Source organism: Amblyomma americanum, chromosome 4 (genome assembly GCF_052857255.1).
Source record: "Amblyomma americanum isolate KBUSLIRL-KWMA chromosome 4, ASM5285725v1, whole genome shotgun sequence".
NCBI classification, from domain to species: Eukaryota; Metazoa; Arthropoda; class Arachnida; order Ixodida; family Ixodidae; genus Amblyomma; species Amblyomma americanum.
In genome coordinates this window covers 934,332-951,242 of record NC_135500.1, presented here as the reverse complement: position 1 = coordinate 951,242, position 16,911 = coordinate 934,332, and the positions used below count along the sequence as shown (strand labels likewise).

General features: G+C 49.6%; 1 protein-coding gene across 3 annotated transcripts in view; it reads right to left on the bottom strand.

The window, feature by feature from the left end:
* Positions 1 to 221: 221 nt before the first annotated feature.
* Positions 222 to 16,911, bottom strand: part of LOC144127771 (heat shock protein beta-1) — a 217,146-nt gene continuing 200,456 nt past the window's right edge. For all 3 annotated transcript variants that reach the window (XM_077660663.1, XM_077660665.1, XM_077660664.1), the window contains exon 5: positions 222 to 373. In XM_077660663.1, the coding sequence (XP_077516789.1) occupies positions 331 to 373 (43 nt within the window). In that variant the 3' untranslated portion in view covers positions 222 to 330. The remainder of the gene's footprint in view (positions 374 to 16,911) is intronic.

The following is a 16,911-nucleotide window of genomic DNA, read 5'->3' as shown; positions in this document are numbered from 1 at the left end:
TAAAAAGCACAAAGGACGAAACTAGACACACAGAAGACGCTTTCAGCGCCTTTGTGTTTTTTAGCGCTGGTTTTTAATACGATGGTTATTCTCCGTAACTGGAGGAGAATCGGCGCCTAATTTGTGGCCTCTGGGAGGAAGTTCACTTGGGGCGTTGTGTGCGTGTGTGTGCAGAAGATGCGTCTTGGCCCTGACAGTGGATGGTCTCGTCGAAGCGTGGACGCTTTTGCAAATGTCCCTCGCTTTAATGGCCTTTTTGGAGGCTGGAAAAAAACACTGGGAAGAAGTCGGGCAGAAGACAAACGGGCTCGCAAGAAAAAACAGCTCCGGCTACTCCTCGGACTCTGTGTCGCTGCTCTTGCCGCCAGAGGGCCTGCGAGGAGAAGAGGACGGGGAGCACCAATGAGAACGCTCCACTCGGGACGTCAAAAGAAAAAAACAATGCACATTAAACAGGAAGGGCTGCAAATTACGCTTCCAGGATTCATCAAAAACAAAACATGAGCAGTATGCAAACGCCGCGTTTCAGTCTTAGTGCCTAAGTACAGCGCGACCGATACAATATTTACATGTAGATTATTCCAGCAGGTCGACACACAGTTACTGCCTTCTGAAATCAGTTCTCCAAGGTTTCAGTCGCCGCAGCACATGGCGCACTTGTTCCTGCTGTAAACAAAGCGGCAATCGTATTCCTAACGCGCTTCATTTGCAGGGAATCCCGTAGCACGATCGCGCTCTAAATTATCAGCTAGCAAATTCCCAACTGGAAACGCATAACTGCGCACAGCAACTGCAAAGTCAATTTCCAGCGACATCAACTAGCGGCAGAATGAATTCAGTGGACAAACATCATATAACGAAAGATGTTATTTGAGCATGTGTTTGCATTTCATAAGATAACGCACAATAAAGTTACTCCTGTATAAAACTCTTCCTAGTAGCCGCGGCACTGGCTGAGGGGTTACGGTACTCGGCTGCTGACCCAAACGACGCGGGTTCGATCCAGGCCGTTGCGGCAGCATTTACATGGAAGCGAAATGCTAGAGAATAGCGTACTGAGTGCTGTCAGTGAATGTAAAAGAACCTCCGCTGGTCGAATTTACCATTTCACAGTAACAGCAGTTATGCTGAGCTGCCGTGTAGGACTTATCATCCGCGAATTTGTCGAGTGCGGCTGCTCGCCTTTTATTAGCGGTGTTCAAAAGTAACGATGTTCGAAAGTACCTATACTGCATAAGCACCTGAAAAATTTTTGCCCCCCATGGTTTCTCATTCATATGCCTCAACCGTTATTCATACCGCAGCTTATTTTTTGCCTCACGCGCTTTGAATATGCCCTACGCTATATCACTTTGAACAGCTTCATCAGTAGTGTTTCCATGTGCCCGCAATTCAAGCCTTCCGACTGTCGTGTGTTACATTTCAGTGACTCTTTAATTGCGTACTTCATTTTACCCCATCAAATCCAAAATTAAAATTTTAGGCGATTTTCGATCATTATTGTTTTTCAGTTAAACTCTTCACGCAAATAATGTGCGGCTTGCCGTAGTCCCCATGCACAGACTGCATTGGCATATCTTTCAGTTTTCTTTTTGAAAAACACCTAATTTGAAACGTCCCGTGCATATTACCACGTGCCTATAGCATCGCGGGGCCTCCGCGCTTAGCGACGATGAAGCAGCGGTTGGCTCGGGAGGCGTGCTCGGGGTAGACCTCATCATTATTGCGCCTACATGCACGGCACTCCTTAGGCCATGACAAAGCTGAAAAAAACCGCTTCGTCAGACTTTTCTGCTACGTGCTTAATATTATGTGACAAGCTACGCACATATCGTACCACAAAGTATCGATGCGCACTTCGCTGCTCGCAATCTCCTTTCTCGCAAATACCACTGTGTTATACATTTCAGGAGGTACGTGTTTACAGGAGGTATTTCGAGGCCTGAATTGGGAACAGTTGGGAATAAGAATAAATGGAGAATACCTAAATAATCTGCGATTTGCTGATGACATTGCCTTGCTGAGTCACTCAGGAGGTGAACTGCAAATCATGATCAATGAGTTAGACAGACAGAGCAGATCGATGGGCCTAAAAATTAACATGCAGAAAACCAAGGTAATGTTCAACAGCCTAGCAAGGGAACAACAGTTCACAATTGGCAGCGAGAGCCTGGGAATTGTGACGGAATACGTCTACTTAGGGCAGGTAGTGACAGCTGATCCGGATCATGAGAGGGAGCTAACTAGAAGGATAAGAATGGGGTGGAGCGCATATGGCAAATTCTCGCAGATCATGAGTGGCAGTTTACCAATTTCCCTCAAGAGGAAAGTGTACAACAGCATAATCTTACCGGTACTCACCTACGGGGCAGAAACGTGGAGGCTAACGAAAAGAGTTCAGCTTAAGTTAAGGACAACGCAGCGAGCCATGGAAAGAAAAATGATAGGCGTAACGTTAAGAGATCGGAAGCGGGCAGAGTGGGTGAGGGAACAAACACGGGTTAATGACATCCTAGTCGAAATCAAGAGAAAGAAATGGGCTTGGGCAGGGCATGTAATGCGAAGGCAAGATAACCGCTGGTCCTTAAGGGTAACGGAGTGGATTCCAAGAGAAAGTAAGCGGAGCAGGGGGCGGCAGATGGTTAAGTGGGCGGACGAGATTAAGAAGTTTGCAGGAAAAGTGTGGATGCAGCTGGCAAAGGGTAGGGTTAATTGGAGAGACATGGGAGAGGCATTTGCCCTGGAGTGGGTGTAGTAAGGCTGATGATGATGATGATGATGATGATGATGATGATGATGATGATGATACATTTCAATTTTCCACACGCTCTAGCAGCCTTGGAAACTGATCCTCATGCTGTCATAGCACTTCAGACCGAACTCAGCACAATGTCGTCTTCTTGATGCGTTAGCTGATCAGACCTGAAATTCAAGTAGAGGCTTAACAGACCTGGGGGACTGCCTTGATCCAACACGCGCGTTGGGGGCGAAGCAACACGGTAAGATCCCGGAGCCGGAGCTCGTCAGACGCTTGCTCTATCGTGAACCAAAGACAAAAATCTTGCTCCTGAACAGTTCACAGAATTTTATCAGTTCCTATACTAAAACCACAATAACCACCCACAACCTTTGTAAAAGAGTAGTATCACGAAAGTGGCAGAATTTATACATGTCTAATATCTCGTGCAAGTAAACGTATGTAGGCTTCTCGGTTTGGTTGATATAGAACGTACACGTAGCCTCTATGTTTCTCCATGGGTCGGTCAAGGCAAGAGCACGAGTACGTGCGCGTTGTCTTCGGCTGTTAGTTTCCGCCCAGTTAGGCTAACCGCTCGCAGTTCGCGAGCGGGAGCGCACATGCTGCTTGTTGTGTCTGGGTTTTCACTTTTTCCCAGCTTAAACGGGCTCTGAAAGGGGCTCTAATAAAAACTCCAGTATGGCTGGGATGTTAAAGCACGCCTCTTCACGAATACTGTCCAGCAAGAAATTTTCGAATCTTCTTTGTAGAACTTGAGTTATCTGTAGTCAAAATTCTCATTTCCGCGTCTTCGCGCTTTTCCTTCTCCTCTCGTCACTTTTTGCACGCTGGAAGGTGGGCGCTCCTCCGACGGCCCCTCCTCTGGGGCAGAGCTTCCTGACCCGCCGGAGCTACGCGGCTTATTGGCAGCGGCGTTGGTAGCTGCCTGACGTCTGAAAGAATCTAACCAGTAGCCACCTCTCAACACGGATGCGTTGATGCGAGCGACGGAGGAGGGTGCGAGCATGAAAAAGTCACCCGGAAGGGCTCTCCAACGTTTGCGCGTGATTGTGGGTCCTCCGCTGCGTGTAGAAGTGTATTATTTGGCTCAGGTTTTCATGACAACACAATGCAGTGATTGAGCGAGTTGATGTACTTTCCTAGGAAGGTGTTTCAGAGCCTTTTTAAGGTCACCCCTCACAGGCCTTCAGCTCCCTTTGTATATTGGGAAACTTCTCTCGCCTGCAACGTGGCCTCTTGCACGGCAGAAGTTGTTAGCGTACATGTCTATTTTTGGTGGCGTCTTGCTTTTCCCAACTGCATGGCCGCCATGCAGTGTCGAAAGTATGGGGCCTACGTGATCTCCCCTCTGTGTATCAACTGCTTGGTGCACTTGTTGGTGTTTCCGTTTTGGACTCCGTGCGTGACCGCGAGTGTCTCCTTCGTTCACGACGGACCGCTCCAAAAGAAGCCGTCCACAGCTTCAATGCGCCACCGAGCACTGCCGGAACCCCAAGCCGCTGCCGCACAGCACCCCGCTCGAGGGCACCGGGAGGACCGTCGCCTTCAAGAGCCTCCTGCGTCGTCTTCGTGAGTGGACTGGCGCCGCGCTCACCGGTCTACTGTAAGTCCGTTTCCAACTTCACATCAATTTAAACTTTCCACCGCACTTGTCTTCTGTAGCTGTAAATGCCCGCTTGCAATCTGCATGCGACGCGTTAGAGTGTAAATCTGACTGAAGTAGTTGTAATCGCTACACTCTTAGTCATGTCCTGGGTAACGTCCTGCTGGTAAGTGGTACTCTTCGGCGTGCTCATAATTAACGGCCATTGAATTGAAAGAAGGGCCATGCGTGACAAACTGTTATACGGCACGACAAAAATGAAAGGCCGCATGTAAAAAGTGATGAGTATGCGGCACGCTATTAGGCGGCCAAATGTTGAAATCCCGCATATAAACGTGCGATGACCATGCGGCATGCTTTTATGCACGGCGCCCTTCAACTGCCGAGAACAATGAACGCCTGTCAAATCAAAAGCCATGATTGGTGCATAACTGTACCTTATTGTAACAACAATGTATTATGTACAGTCTTTGTCTTTGTATGCTAAAATTATGCAGAAACAAACTAACGCTAAAATATTAGTTGCCCTGCTTGAGGGAACACGGCATTAGAAAGTTGCTTCAGGAAAATATGACTGCTTTTATTTTGAAGACGTTTGCTGCGGCCTCGGTCGAACCGCTAAGACGGCGGCACGAGGGAACGCTTTGTTTGAGCGATAAAAATCCGAGATTGAAGAAAAAAGGCATTTGTCGGGTTGTTAGCAAATGTAATCCGTTAAGTTGTGTTTTACAAGCAACTACGCACCCATTAGGCATCAGGACTGCGTCTCTGTCAGACATTATGCAACATTGTGTGAGCGCGTGCAGGGAACTCCTATATAAGTACAGTAGCGGGAGGTATCCGCCAGCGTTCCGCCGACAAAAGGACGGCTCAGGTACTCTGTTCTGTTCTAGTTGAGACTGACAGAATAATGAAAAATAAAGTGCACGGGCCTGCCTGCTGGCTCCTGCAGAGTTACACTCACTGCCACCACGTGAAGATGTGAGAGAAAGACTGAAAGAACAGACGCGCGTCGCAACAGCCCCCGTTCGACGAAGCGAAGACGATGGGTTTAGCGACAGAGGCAAGGAGCCTTTGTCACAACCGTCGAATGCCCCTAGAGAGCCCCAAAAGGCCGGGAAGCCCCAGTCAGGTGCAGGCTGTCCTTGCCAAGATGGACCGTCAATTTGCAAAAGGCAAAGCGTTCACCAAGATAATCTTGTTAAGCGTGATGTGAAGCACCGACTGGTATTCTTTTTCTGGTTCGCGTTCGTGTTGGTTTCGTGATAACGTCAGCCAGCGGAAAACATGCGCCATTAGTAGTCGCCAGCACATATCGTGGAGCGAATGCCACACACAGTGCCGTTCATGCAGCACAGAAGGTGAAAAAGAGGGCTTTCATGAGGCGAGAGAACACTTAGACCAGCCGTGGTCAAGTGATTTCTTTTCTTAATCCCCTGGACATATTTTTTTAACTAGAACAATAACAGTTACGCTAAGCATAGATAGTTGAAATTAATTCAATCGGAATTTTCTCACCACGTTCAACCACAATCTATTTGACGCCTGGCGTTCAGGCAATATTTGAAGGTTGGATCAACTTGTGGCCTATAATTATTATGCACACCCAAAAAAATACTGGTCGATGCTTTACATAACGGCGACGCTCATTTACTTGGTTTCTAGCCGAAAAACACTCCACTTTCCTGAAAAATCTCGGTCCGTCCTAGTATTGTTAAAGGCACCATGAAAGTGACCGCGCGATTTAATAATAATAATAATAATAATAATTGGTTTTTGGGGAAAGGAAATGGCGCAGTATCTGTCTCATATATCGTTGGACACCTGAACCGCGCCGTAAATTAAGGGATAAAGGAGGGAGCGAAAGAAGAAAGGAAGAAAGAGGTGCCGTAGTGGAAGGCTCCGTAATAATTTCGACCACCTGGGGATCTTTAACGTGCACTGACCTCGCACAGCACACGGGCGCCTTAGCGTTTTTGCTCCATAAAAACGCAGCCACTTCTGGGCGCAAGATATGGTGCATTTTCATAGCACAACAATCGATCTCTCCCACATCTCGAAGCGCCTCTTCTTCCCGTGCCTTCTGGCGTTGGGCTGCCATTTTCGCCTCCGGCCTTCGCTTTTGAACTCTGCGGCTGCGTGGAGCTGCTATCAAAGGTATCCACCATTTCAAACGCTGAAGGCGCAGTTTTCATCCGCGTCATCCTAGCGTTGCATTGACGCGCAGTAACGAACCCAGCTCGTATCAAAAACAGGTTTGCGGGACAGCGGTGAGGTGCTTTAATGCGCCTTTAGTTGCCGAGTCATGTCATCGCTGCTAGCGGCTGCCCGAGACAGTCGAAAGAGCAGGGGTGTCTCCGGTATTCGGTAAGCGATAGCCTTGCGTTTAATGTGGCACCGCACAGACGACACACGTTGATGGCCAAGCTAGAGCGCGAGCGAGCGCATATGAAGTGAACTGCAGCTGAAGCTGTTGCTGGGCAAGCTAAATACTAAACCTTTTGTGCTTACGCTTGGCTACAGCCGCTTTTGTAGAGTTATGTTTTCGTCCTTCAACATAAAAGGCATCTTGCGGGACTATAAAGAAAGCTGCGTGTACAACGGCTATTGTAGATCCATCGACGGTTCTCACCAGCCGGCTGAGCCTTACCAAGCGCCCTGTTGCACACACAGCGGGCCCAGTACAGAACGCTCGTATCGGTAAGGCGCTTCTTTTCCTGTGGTTGTTATACTAGGCTTATTTGCCGACTGCAAGGTCAGCTAGTTTATGAAAGAGAAACCGCGGTATCCGTGCTTCCGAAGTTATGGTTTGGTTTATGGTTTAGGGGGTTTAACGTCCCAAAGCGACTCAGGCTATGAGGGACGCCGTAATGAAGGTCTCCGGAAATTTCGACCACCTGGGATTCTTTAACGTGCACTGACACCGCACAGTACACGGGCCTCTAGAATTTCGCCTCCATCGAAATTCGACCGCCGCGGCCAGGATCGAACCCGAGTCTTACGGGCGCCTGTAACCACTCAGCCAGCGCGGCGGCTGCTTCCGAAGTTAGCCTCAGCATATATTGTGGGTGATAATAAAAATAGACATCTGCGATAAACAGCCTAGCATGCCCAATAAACCAGTTCCAATTGTTATTTACGAAAAAAAAACAAATGTAAAGAACCTTCGATGACGGCGCATTAATTTAGCTTGACGCTCTTGAGATGCTGCCCGCAGAAATAACCGGGTCGTATATGATCTTGCTTGGAACGTTACGCGATTGCATCAATCCAAATCCACAAACACGCAGCAGATAGAACACGAAACAAGAACTATCAGAACTCAACCATAAAAAATTGGCAGTGGCTTAGCTTGGCTATGCCAGGATATACGTAGCGAAAGCTAAGCCATAGCTTGGTTAGCCTTGGTTAATCTTGATTGCAAGTCCAGGTTAGTCTGGTTGTCTAGGTATGTTGTTGCATTAAAGACGACACACAGCGTGCCGGTCTCGCGGGGCATATTCACGGCGTTTAGCCAGGCGTTCGGCGCGCTGTTTCTCTTTCCTGGGCGATTCGTTTCCTCTTCATCTCGTTCCGATGTCGATTCCAAACCTCCTTCTGCTTATCAGACTTGTCGCCATCCATACTGCGGCCTCAACTGTGGTTGTGGCGAACGCGAGCTCTCCTTTTCAATCCCCCGACATGTTGTCAGGCATGCGACGCAGCTGGCGAAGCGAGCGGAGGCGAGCGCTACGATGTATGGATGGATGGAAAAAACTTTAATGGCGACAAATTTGAAATGTCCGTGACCCTTACGGGTCACTGAGCGCCGCGGTCGACCCTCGGTCCAGGGTGCCGCACTTGAAAGCTGCCAGCGTGGCTCGGCGTACGAGGAATCGTTGCGCTTCCTGGTCCTGGCTGGCCAGCAAGTGCTCCCACTGCGTCACACTCGGCTGGTCTTTTTTAGGTCTTAGGGCAAGTCCATGTGACATGCTGTAGTGTGGATTTTCCCTGGCACTACGGACATTCGTCTGCATATTGTGTAGGGAAAATCTTGCGTAGTTTGCGCAGGTGCGGGTAGGTACCGGTTTGTAGTCTGCGCCAGTCCCCGTCTCCTCCTTGGATAGCCTTTTGTGTGGGGCTGTGTAGCGTTTCTGCTGACCTGACCCCTGTAATGATCGAGTATGTCCGAGTACGTGCAGGTAACAAGGTCAAAGGTGCCCGTGGTGCAAAGTGTTGAGTCTGCTCGGTTGGCGTGCCCTCGAGCTAAGTCGTCTACTGCCACGTTGCCCCTCATCCCCTCATGTCCCGGAACCCATACTATGTTATGTTTAGTGTTTATGTGCCTTTTCGTCGTGTGTAGAATATGATTGGCGATGCTGTCGATCCTGCCTCTTGTGTAGTTTCTGCAAGCTTGTTTAGAGTCTGTCACAATAGTGAGGTTCTGTGCTGTTGCGTTGCCGTGCGATATTGCCAGAGCAATGGCGTCTTCAGCTGCCTCTATGCTTGGGTTGTTTATCGTTGCGCTGATTATTTCTTTCCCTCCTTCGTCTGTTACAACGGCGTTCGTTTTGCGTTGGTATCGGTACTTTGCTGTGTCCGAGTAGACTACGCTGGGATTGTCGCTGAATTCCCTGCTGAGTTAATAATAACAATAATAATCGGTTTTTGGTGGAAAGGAAATGGCGCAGTATCTGTCTCATATATCGTTGGACACCTGAACCGCGCCGTAAGGGAAGGGATAAAGGAGGGAGTGAAAGAGTTCTCGGATTCTGGCTTGTCGTCCTTCATGGTTTATATTGGGGTCCATGTGTCTGGGTATGGATCTTACCCGGATGTTGTTTCTGTCTTCATTATTAATCTGCTCCTTGTCTTTTTGTGCCCAGGGGTAGCCCTAATTTCTTCATTAGGTGTCTTCCCGTTCTGGTTTCAGTGAGTCTGTCTAGATGCCCACTACGTTGCGCTTCTCGTAGTTCGTCGAAGGTGCTCGATACTTCCAGTGCCATTAGCTTTTCGGTGTGTGTTGAGATTGGAAGTTTGAGCGCCGTTTTGTACGCTTTGCATAGTATGGCGTCGATCGAGACATCGTGGCGGAGTAGTAGCGCTACGACGAGGAAAGCGATGTGACGTCATACCAAACGGAGGTGGCGGCGAGGCGCGCGGTGTAACGCCATGCCATATGGCGCGGCGTCTAGGGTGCCCGATGGGCCGGAGCCGCTTTCAGGGTGGAGACACCGCTCCCGACGAGGGCATGTTGGGTCTCACTCTCCCGTTCAGTTGATCTGAGCGCAATGCAGTGGCGCGTTGTTTCAATGAGAAAGCTGCAGCTGCCGCGAGGAATTCAAGAAATTTGGTGTTCTACCTTAACAGAGTAGTACCAGAGATAGTCTAAACAGTGAATCAGAGAAAGTCACTCTAAACTACACTATCTTTCGCAGCTAACCTGCCGATAAAGTCGGCGCCTTATGAACAGTCGGTGCACTAATGAAGGTTGGTTCTCTTCTGTAGCGTTTATTTTGAGCTGTGTTCCTTCATAACAGCTTTCTTACAACTTGCGTAGCATATTCCAGCGCAACTTTTTGACCTGGATTCTACATTTAAATTACATTTCCAACAATCAGGATTACTTATCTCGAGCTGCAGTTGCATATTGGCCAAACACTGCATGCTATTCAGGCAGCTTTTCGTTCGCCATGAAATCTATGCGAGAAGGTGCGTTTTACGGCTGCTAATTTAAATAATTAGGACAATGCAAAGATAAGTAGTGCATTATTCCTCTGTCCCAAGCAGAAATTTTTCTGGAAAACAAGTGTTTCGCATGCCTTACCTCATACTTTGGGGTTAACTGTCCGGCCGTCTGATTTGACCTGCGATCGGCAATTTTTTCGGCGCGCGCTGCCACGAGCAAAGCCAAATAGCCGGTGCATTTCAATAGTGCGGGCAGAACACCCGGGAACACAACACACCCTCATAACTTGGTCTCTGACTGCTGCATCACACACACTACGAGCTCACTTCAAGCAAAGAGGCGTGGCCCGTTCTCGCCTCGGTTTTGCAAGTTTTGTGCGTTCTCCGCCGCCTTTCCTCTTCCGATTAGAAGCACGTCGTCGTCGTTACGCGTCGCGGCCTTTCTTCTGCCGATTACAGCCGCCTCGGTACATATTGCACGTTCTGCACCACGCTATCAAAAGTCGCATGTTTTGAACACAAGCGCTTGCACTGAAGACGTAGGTTAAGAAAGCTGAAAGGCGAGTGCTAAAACCTGACAGACCACATCAAAAGTTGCCGAGCGGCTTTGGCTTCTTCACAACCTGATCACAAAGGCGTTTCCCAGTAAGGCAGCCGCATTATTTATGCGCTCTTGCGGGTAAGCGAGTATGTGAAGCCCTCGTCGCAGCGTTTTGTTCAGTTTATTATTTGTTTTATCTTAATGCCACTAAGGCATTATAACCGCTCTCCTCACTCTACTTCTTTGCGCCAGCTCAATACGAATGTCCTGCCGCCAATCCTATGTTCTGTGCGTCAGTAGGCAAAGAAGCCGTGGCTGCGTGACGCAAACGCAACGGGGCTTTTTTCTATAGTAGCGGTTTATTTTCCTTCCTTTTCGTATAACTTTTAAAGAAACCACAAATGGGGAAAAAGGGCTCTTTTAATTGCCGTCACGCAGCCACGTCAGTAAAATTCGCGACGCGTGTTTCTGGGCAATCTATAGATTACTTTTTTCTCTCTCTTTCGATGACAGCAGCAGCAGGGATGGGCGAAACGCAAAGGCGCCTGTGTGCTGTCCGATGTCAGTGAATGTTAAACGTCCCCAGGTGGTCGAAATTATTGGGGAGGCCTCCACTATGGCACCTCTTTCTCTCTTCTTTTACTCCCATCTTCGTCCCTTCGCTTACGGCAGATATGTGAGACAATTACTGCTTCATTTCCTTTCCTCAAAAACCAATTTTTATTTTTTTCCTGTGTTGCTCCGGCTCCTCTTTCTTAGTTTACCCTGGCAGGGACAATGGGATTGAAAATAAATAGTCATCAGGGACTGATTTAGTGAGGCTTCATTTTGCATCAGTCGCTTTTGATTATTTTTTTTCATGTTTTGAAAGGAGAAAAGAAATTGTTTAGTAAAATTTGTCCTCCAATAAAGCGACTTAGTCGCTACGAATTAAAAAAAATGTCATCGCATCACATGATCAGTCTACATGTAGTTGTGACGATTCGTGCACATGCACCGGTGCCACGGCGAGCCGGTCAGTGACTTTTCCTGGAGACGCTTGGCCGCGCCGTCCTGGGGTCGGGTCGCAGCGGAGAGACATATATGGTAACCGTCGACGGCCCTGTCGAACGACGCTTGAGTGTCCCCGTCATTATGCACCCCTCGAGAGCCACGGGGGAGTGGACAAAGGCGCGGCCACGGCTGAAGAAAGAAGCAAAGGCTTTAAAAGCGGAAGCCGACGGGAGGAAAGGGGAGAGCGATCGGGGCGAGTGGACGAGAGGGCCGGAGACGGAGCGAGGCAGAAGACTGGGGCTGCGCATTGACCTGAGCCCGGGGTCTAGCCGTCGCTAACGTTCGACCTTCGCCAACGCGCCCCCACGCCTGGCAGCTCATCCAACGACCAGCCGAGAACGAGGGCAGCACAGCCACGAGGAACTCCCAGCCCGGCCGCTGCAGACAACCAGCCATTCATCGAGCCCGTGCCACACCACGCTGACTCAGCCCCGGCGACGACGAGCCCAGCTTCTGTCCCGTAAGCGGCATCGAGCCGGATGCTTTAATTAAATCACTTCAAAATCATTTTGGAGTCTGTGCATCAATCTCCTCATGCCCAGTGTGGACCCAGGGCCATTTTAAGAAACTGGTTCATCACATTGGACAAAGGCGCGGCCACGGCTGAAGAAAGAAGCAAAGGCTTTAAAAGCGGAAGCCGACGGGAGGAAAGGGGAGAGCGATCGGGGCGAGTGGACGAGAGGGCCGGAGACGGAGCGAGGCAGAAGACTGGGGCTGCGCATTGACCTGAGCCCGGGGTCTAGCCGTCGCTAACGTTCGACCTTCGCCAACGCGCCTCCACGCCTGGCAGCTCATCCAACGACCAGCCGAGAACGAGGGCAGCACAGCCACGAGGAACTCCCAGCCCGGCCGCTGCAGACAACCAGCCATTCATCGAGCCATATATGGTCATGTTTCTCCGCCACAACCAAATATGGTCATGTCTCTCCGCTGCGACCCGACCCCAGGACGGCGCGGCCAAGCGTCTCCAGGAAAAGTCACTGACCGGCTCGCCGTGGCACCGGTGCATGTGCACGAATCGTCACATAGTCAACACCATCCAATGGGAAACGCAAACATTTGAATTGTCTTGTTCCAGTACAAGTCACTAAGGAAAGCAGTTTAGAAAATATGACCATTTAGCTTCAGACGTGTCCTCAGCTTGCTACTCCAGAGCCGTGAGGTGACAGATTACTTGGAAGAGAAATTTGACATTATTACGTGGAATTTTTCACATACGGTGCAGCAACAACACAAAGGCACTTCAGAAAAAGATTAAAAGTTAATGTTGACCACGCAAAAATAGTATATTTGGCAGGACATGCATGCTCCACGCTCGTTGTATACAAGAGTAACTTGGGGCCTTGGGAACAGTCTTTACGTTCAAACCAACAGAGGAAGCATAATTCTATGGAATTCGGTGACCCTAATATCACTATCAAGGAAAACCAAATAACTTCTGTCCTTTTAAAGTGCAGCCGTCGACTTAAAAACAGAGTACTCAGTCATAACATTTCGATTGTCGTGTAGTCAGAGCGAATGCATCATGCATAAAATATGCTCAGAACTGCCAAAACACTACTGTAACGGGTGAAACAAGTATGTACAGTCTATTTCCAGATCAATTTCTATTTCCATTATTACAGTCTCCCCGCAACCGCACAGAAACCGTGCCAGGCGCACAGACATGGTGGGTGAACAGCGCAACAAAGGCGGGACAACAGCAAGACGCCTTTGTTGCGTTGTACACCCCCCATAAATGCTCACCAACTCGCCCAAATTTCAGCTTTACTCAAGCGCACAGCCCACTGCACGCAACTGACGCGTGAGAAAACATGCCACTGCGAGGGGGAAACGGCGGCGCGGGGTAGTACAAAGGGTGTCCCCAACCTGAAAGCAGAGTAGTAAGTGTTTATTGATAAAAAATAATAAAAAAGGAAGTTAAAAGATTTTTGCTAACCCCGGCATCTGCCATCACTGTGGCGGCGGCACCTGAGCTGGGGCAGCGGAAATAAAGGATAGCAGGCAGTATGAAGAAGAGAAATGAAAAAGGTGAGGGGACAGCAAGATACGACAGGGAGTGGTCATATATACACTATTTACAAACAATAACAACACAGTTGTCCAGGTTGTGCGCGTCTACAGTCAAGGAGGAAAAAATAAAAAATAAAAACACGCGCACAACACTTTGCACACAACAGCTGGGGTGGGGCGCCGAGCAGTTATACGTCCAAGGTAGCGCACGCGGACCGTTCGGTCAGTGTGCGTCACTACCTGGCGCAAAACACACGGGACGTCAAGCCCGTCTTTTCGAGAAATGCACAGAGGCTCACCATTGTTCGCTCACAGGTGCGCGCACTGCCCTGCGGCCACAATAGCGTCATGAGCGAGTCTGGGAGTATGCCCAGCGCTCTGTAGGCCGCGAGCATATCGCGACGAGCGTCAGCGAACGCGGCACAGCGAAGGAGCAGGTGCTCCAGTGTCTCCACTGCACCGCATCCATCACACACATCACTGTAGTTGAGGGTTCGACGGAAACCCGTCTGGCGAGGGAAATTCAGCATATCCTTTTAATGGGCAATGGGCGCCTCCCTTTCCTCGACGTCCTCATCGAGCGAACAGCAAACGGCATCACGACGAGCTTGTACAGGAAGCCTACCCACACAGGGAAGTACCTGAATTTTCATTCTGCGCCCCGCCGTGGTGGGTCAGTGGTTAGGGCGCTCGACTACTGATCCGGAGTTCCCGGGTCCGAACCCGACCGCGGCGGCTGCGTTTTTATGGAGGAAAAACGCTAAGGCGCCCGTGTGCTGTGCGATGTCAGTGCACGTTAAAGATCCCCAGGTGGTCGAAATTATTCCGGAGCCCTCCACTACGGACCTATTTGTTCCTCTCTTCTTTCACTCCCTCCTTTATCCCTTCCCTTAAGGCGCGGTTAAGGTGTCCAACGATATATGAGACAGATACTGCGCCATTTCCTTTCCACCAAAAACCAATTATTATTCACCCAATAGGGCAGAAACGCTCAGTTGCCGCGGCGCTTTACAATCGTGCCTTCAAACTTTGTTCAAGCCCGTGCAAAAGAACTCGTGAAATCCGCCGCATAAGAAAGGAGCTTTCAAAGAACGGATACCCGCGTCAAGTGCTGCAATCACAAGAACGACACGCTGCGGCCCCTTAAGCCGAAGCAACAGCAGCCAAAAAGAAAACACGTGCAGCCATCCCATATGCCCCTGGTGTCAGCGAGACGTTATGCCGGATACTGGCTGACTACGATATCCAAGTTGCCCATGTCCCATCCAGCAAGCTCAGAAACCACTTGGTACGAGTAAAGGACCCGCTTGAAAAGACCAGCTAGCCTGGGGTAGTTTACAAAATGCCTTGCAAAGAATGCGGTGCAGCCTATATAGGCGAAACAGGGGACTTCAGGAGACGATTTAAAGACACCAGCGTGACGTCAAAAACAAAAAAGTGACTTCTAACGCTCTCGCCGAACACCAGCAAAACACGGGCGACTTTATTGACTGGGATTCCGCGCGCATACTTGAAAAAGAAAAATCATTATCTACTCGTCTGCTCAAGGAATCCCTTCACATACAAATGACAGGCCAAGCGATTAACAGGACACAGGGCAATCTACCCGAGATATACATCCGCACGATACGCAACGTTTTCCCTGCATAAGCAGCAGCCCGTCTCATTTTTCATCCCATTGTGAACAAGGCACCCGTGGTGGTGCCGAAACGTCAAGCAGGTTGACGAGGTTCTAGCGGGCGCGGTAGCAGGAGATTGCAGCGAAGGGGAAACCGCGGTGGCACAGACGACGCGGCAACGGTTTCGCGAGGCGCAGATTGGAGACGAATCACTCCAGGAAGCGTGGGCTCAGTCAGGCTAGAGAGGGAACACACGGCATGACTGTCCGGGACGAGCTTTTGTTCCACCAGGAGCCTGTTGCTGGGCATCCGTGTACTCAGCTTGTCCTCCCAACCGAACGACGCGCAGAGGTGTTAAAAATGGAGCACGACTCAGTGTGGGCAGGTCATCTCGGCGAGCGGAAAACGCTTCAGCGGATAAAGGCTTCATTCTTCTGGCCCGCGGTCACACGCGACGTGAAGCAGTACTGCCGCTCATGCCACTCAGGTCAGGTGAAGTCGCGTGCACGCACAGCAGATCGAGTGCCGATCGCGCCGATCGCCAGACCAGAGGCCGCATTCCAAGTGGTGAACATCGACTGCATAGGACCGATAGAACCACCGTCAGCTCGAGGGCACCGCTATGCACTTTGTTTAGTGGACATGGACACGCGTTGGCCCGAATTCGTGTGTTTAAAAGCGCTGACCGCTAAGGCCAAGTGTGACGCTCTTTTGCAAATATTCGCGCGCCTGGGAGTCCCTGAAACAGTGTGCTGTGACCAGGGCACAAATTTTACCGCAAAGAAGAAACTGCAATTTAATGATCCTTTCCTTGCAAGAGACTCGAATGAGGTTGTTCGTTTTCTCTCGACACACGAAGACACCGCAGATGTGCGTTATGGGTTTTCTATTGACGTGGAGGAACTTTTCTACTCCATACCTCAGGCTGAGCTCTGTACCGCTGTTAGGGAGAGCATCGAGTCCCATGGCACAGTCTCCTTCCAGAATTCTTCAGGTTTGTCAGTTGACAACTTCTTGGAACTGCTGAGTTTTTATCTTTCTTCTACTCTTGTTGATTTTAATGCTGACTCCTACGTTCAGAAACAAGGTATATGCATTGGTTCGTGCATTGCACCAGTTTTAAGTGACCTATTTTTACCTGTGTTGACAAAGAAATTTTTTCGCGCACTGACAAGACCTTTGTCGCAAAAATTTGTAAATATGTTGACGATTATCTTGTTCTGTTGAAAGGAGTGCCGCCTGAGGAAAGAGATGTCATCGTGGAGGGCGTTTTTAGCGTTTTTAAAGAATGTGCGAAGGGACTGAGACTAACTCGTGAGGTTCCGATTTAGGGTTGCCTGCAGTACCTTGATTTAAACATCAGCTTTAAAGATCATTCGGTGTGTTGGACATATTGTCCTCGGTCAAAAAAGCCAATCCTAAGCTATAATTCGGCCCATTCAAAAATTGTTAAGAGAGGGATAGCTTCGAACTGCTTGAGAGCCGCCCTTCAAAAATCATGCGCACACAAGGTGAACTTGAGTGTTCAAAAACAGGCTCTTCGTCTGAGCAGTGCTGGCTTCACAGACAGCACTCTCACGTCCATCGCCGAGAACCTCGTCCAAGAGGTAAGGCATGGACGTAAGTCAGCGCACTTCACCATAATGGTCCACAGGGG